At 44.4% G+C, this 4,522-nt stretch overlaps 1 protein-coding gene across 1 annotated transcript; it reads right to left on the reverse strand.

Annotated features, from left to right (window-relative positions):
- Positions 1-562: 562 nt before the first annotated feature.
- On the reverse strand, positions 563-3,950 carry LOC119579868 (ATP synthase subunit gamma, mitochondrial-like). Its single transcript, XM_037927720.1, has 6 exons — positions 3,842-3,950; positions 3,457-3,529; positions 1,338-1,467; positions 1,088-1,208; positions 841-948; positions 563-615 (listed from the first exon to the last, which is right to left on the reverse strand). The coding sequence occupies exons 1-6, from the start codon at positions 3,948-3,950 to the stop codon at positions 563-565; spliced, it is 594 nt and encodes a 197-aa protein (XP_037783648.1).
- Between the last annotated feature and the right edge of the window lie 572 nt (positions 3,951-4,522).

Below are 4,522 nucleotides of genomic sequence, written 5' to 3' on the forward strand. Positions count from 1 at the left end.
ATACAGGAGGAGGATACAAAAAATAATTACTTGAATAAATCTTTATTTATCCAAAACTGACATGGTATCTGATGATACACATTCCTTTTCATCCTCTACAATCCAGTTTGTGGCTGTCAGAATATATATCACCAAAGTCTGTGTATATTAAAGAATGAATTACTCTCTAATCACACTATATTTGGGCTGAGACATTTAGGCTCCAGTGCCATACAATGCCAACACCACCACCTGTCTTGCTGGCACACATGTTAAATTTTTTAATTCAATGACTAAAAAATAAAAATAAAACACTGGGCTATATACACATTACTACAAATGGCAGTATGAGTTTTGTCATTGATAGACGTTAGGGATATTCTCTCAGACAAGATTCCAAGGTTTCATAATTCCAGAATTCAGTGCAAAAGTATACTGACTGCCAATTATTAAGACCACTACTTCCCTGATCCAGACAATAATAATCATGTCTTTAATTTAGTTATTGATCTTCATAGAAAAAATAATAACAATAAATTAGACAGCAGCAGCACCAGAGATGATTTCAATCAACTCTCAGTAATCACAGCTGTCGGGTGCGGTTGTAGGTCAGAGTCAGCTTGTCAATCATCTCACCTGGAAGTAAAGAGCACAGAAAAAAAAATTACTTATTAATTATACTAAAGAAAATAAATCTGAATTTAACTAACAATGTTAAACATAGTCTGTACTCTATTATAAAAACAGCATGAGCTTCTTGGTTCACATTAAAGAGCATGGATCATGAATCAGATTTATATTCTTATAGTTATATTTATTATTTTATAGAAATACACAAACTAAACCTGTCTTGAATGTTACTTGCATTGTTCCAACCGTCTAAAAAACATTTTAAAATCCTCCTTTTTGCAAGATAAACATCTCCAAAACCACTTTCAAATGCTGAAATTCCTATCTCATAGTGCAGGGCTGAAGCAAGAACAAAAACAGGTACTGACCCAGCATTCTTGCTAGCCATCCATGGCAATCATCCTGGATACTTGCTCAGAGCATGCTCCCCCCCCCCCCTTCCTTCAGTGTATAGAACATGAGGGAGGCCATAGAGTACTCCCATGTAAGACTGAGCTACATCGCATCCAGGAGTCCGTAGACAGAGTCTTCTCGCCTGCGTGATGGCAATCCGAGTAGGTAATTGGCATCTCTAGGGTGTCATAGGAGACAACAGTCCCCTGTCAGAGAGCGAAAGAAATATTAGTCTCTCGCAAAGAATGACGCGATACTTTTTCCAACTACTTTCATTGAGTCACCAGAGCATACACGAGGTGAAAAAAGCCACCAGACTAATGAACTTGCTGTACCAAATCTTGCCAGAGCGGAAACTCATAGCCAGAATTCAGGATATGGATCATGATTCTAACCGCCTCTTCAAACGTTTGTTGTTTAACGCGACCTCTCCCACTTGTGCAATAATGCTGTCCAGCAAGTGTCCTTGCGAAATCATTGATATAATTATAAGACAAGAAACCTAAAAAAAAAATATGAAAGCGATCAGTGGGGTGTGTGGGTGTGTGATAAATGTGTGTGTGTGGTGTGGTTTGTGGGTGTGGGTGTGGGTGGTGTGTGTGGCTGTGTGTGTGGTGGTGGTGTGTGGTGTGTGTGTGTGGTGGTGTGTGTGTGATGTGTGTGGTGTGTGTGTGATGTTGTGGATGTGTGTGCGTGTGAGTGGTGGGTGGTGTGTGTGTGTGATTTGTGTGGTGGTGTGTGTGCTGTGTGTGGGTTGTGTGTGTGTGTGGTGGTGTGTGGTTGATGTGTGTGGTGTGGTGTGTAATGTTTGTGGTGTGTGTGTGATGTGTGTGTGTGTGTGTGTGTACTGTGTGTGTGTGTGTGGTGGCTTGTGTGTGGTGTGTGTGTGATGTGTGTGGTGTGTTTGTGATGTGTGTGGTGTGTGTGTGCATGTGGTGGTGTGGTGTGGTGATGTGTGTGTGTGTGTGTGATGTGTGTGGTGGGGTGGTGTGTTGTGGTGTGGGGGTGTGAATGTGTTGGTGGGTGTGTGATGTGTGGGGTGGTGTGGTGGTGATGGTGTGTGGTGTGTGTGTGCTGGTGTGTGTGTGTGTGCTGTGTGTGTAGTGTGTGTGAATTGTGTGGTGTGTGTGTGTGTGTGTGGTGTGTGTTGATGTGTGTGGTGTGTGTGGCTGTGTTGTGGTGTGTGGTGTGATGTATGTTGGTGGTGTGTGGTGTGTGTGTGCTGTGTGTGGTGTGTGGTGGCCGAGGTCCAGGCGACCCTCGTCCCCCCACACACCACACACATCACAACACACACCAACACTCACACACACACCACACACTCCCACACACACACACATCACACACACACCACCACATCACACACACACACCACATCACATCACACCCACCCGCACCATCACACACACACCACGCACATCACACACACACCACACACCATCAACACACACACCACAACATCACACACACACCACACACATCACACACACACCACACACATCCACACACACCACACACATCACACACACACCACACACATCACACACACACACACACATCACACACACACCACAACACCCATCACCACCCCCCACCACACGCTCAATCCCCCATGAAACAGCCCACACACATCCCACACCCACCGACACCATCCACCCACACCACCAAAAAAACCCCCCCCACATCACACACACACCACCCACATCACCACACCACCCACATCACACACACACCACACACATCACACACCCACAAACACACACCACATCACTATCCACACACACCCCACCCACCCTCAACCATCACACACCACACAACACTCACACCACACCACCACATCACCCCCACCCACACACATCACACCCACACCACACACATCCCACACCCACACACACCACACACATCACACCCCTACTACCAGCACACACCACACACACACCCACACCACACACCACACACCAGGCACACTACCGCAACCACACTATTCTCTGAAGGCTTCACTTCTTGCACATGATCAGGGCTGAATTCACCTACAATCACACACCAACTCAGCACACACATCACACATACACAACCACACCATCACACACAACACCACACACACATCGTACTCACCACCACACACCGTCACACACAACACTCCACTAGCCCACACTCAGCGGTCACACACCACACACATACACCCACGATTCTCTATGGTCACACACACCTCCAACACAGCACACACACACACACCATCCACCCACACACCTAGCCCACTGCAGCACACACACACCACACCACACCACACACCACACTATCACACCCACACACCCCCCTGATCGCTTTCATATTTTTTTTTTTTTAGGTTTCTGTCTTTAATATATCAATTTGCATTTCCTGCAGGACAACTTTGCTTGGCAGCATTGATTGCACAAGTGGGGTAGAGAGGCTTAGGTCCGTAATCCAGCGAACCTTGCGAAGAATTGCTGGTAGAATCTATGACCTATATCCTGAATTCTGGCTATGAGTTTTGTGGCTTCTGCGGCTAAGATTGTTGTAACCTACATGTTCTCAAGTAGTGGGTGGGGCTTTTTTCAGTTCTACCTCGGCTGTGTATTCGGTTCCTGGGTGATCTCAAGTTGTCGAAAAGTAGCTCTTAGTTTGCTTTTCTACAAATTCTATAGTCTATTTTCGATATATTGCTTCGTTGCCGAGAGACCTAAATTTTCGGTTTCTGCTCTTGTGCGCACTGGTACTTGTTTTGTTTCCTTCCTATTGGACATCCCTAAGAATGCCAATTTTTAAACCCTTGGGGGGGGGGGGGTGGAGGAGAGAAAGGGGGGGGGAATGCCATCACCCGCAGGCGAGAAATCTCTGCTACGACTCCCGGGATGCCGATGTAGTCCAGATCTTACATGGAGTACTCTCTGGCCTCCCTCATGTTCTATACCCTGAGGAAGGAGCATGCTCTGCGCAGTCCCCAGTGATGACTGCCCATTGATGCCGCACAAGAATGCTGGTCAGTACCTTTTTTTGTCTTCTTCAGCCCTTGCATATGAGAGTAGGAATTTCAGCATTTTGAATTGGTTTTGACGATGTTTATTCTTGCAAAAAGAGGATTTTAATGTTTTTAGGACTGGTTTGGAACAATGCAAGGCAACCTTCAAGACAGGTGTTTAGTTTGTGTTATTTCTATACAATAATAAAATATAAATATAATATAATATGAATTCATATTATGCTTCTTTGATGTGAACCAGCAAGCTCTGCTTTTTTTTCTATATATATTACAGACATTTACATAGTAGTTTCAATTCAGATTTCATTTTTAGTATATTAATATTAATTTTTTTTTTCTTTTCTCTTTACTTCCAGGTGAGATGATTGACAAGCTGACTCTGACCTACAACCGCACCCGACAGGCTGTGAGTACTGAGAGTTATTGAATCATCTCTGGTGCTGCTGCTGTCTAAATTTATTGTTATTAAAATTTTTTTTCTATGAAGTATCAATTAAACTAAATTAAAGACATGATTAC

Source organism: Penaeus monodon, chromosome 13 (genome assembly GCF_015228065.2).
Source record: "Penaeus monodon isolate SGIC_2016 chromosome 13, NSTDA_Pmon_1, whole genome shotgun sequence".
NCBI classification, from domain to species: Eukaryota; Metazoa; Arthropoda; class Malacostraca; order Decapoda; family Penaeidae; genus Penaeus; species Penaeus monodon.

Coding starts and splice junctions, on each gene's coding strand:
- LOC119579868 (XM_037927720.1), bottom strand. CDS start 3,950: ATGCTCCTTCCTCAGGGTATAGAACATGAGGGAGGCCAGAGAGTACTC. Junction 3,530..3,841: donor CAGAGATTTCTCGCCTGCGG/GTGATGGCATTC, acceptor CAACAATCTTAG/CCGCAGAAGCCACAAAACTC. Junction 1,468..3,456: donor TACCAGCAATTCTTCGCAAG/GTTCGCTGGATT, acceptor TGATTTCGCAAG/GACACTTGCTGGACAGCATT.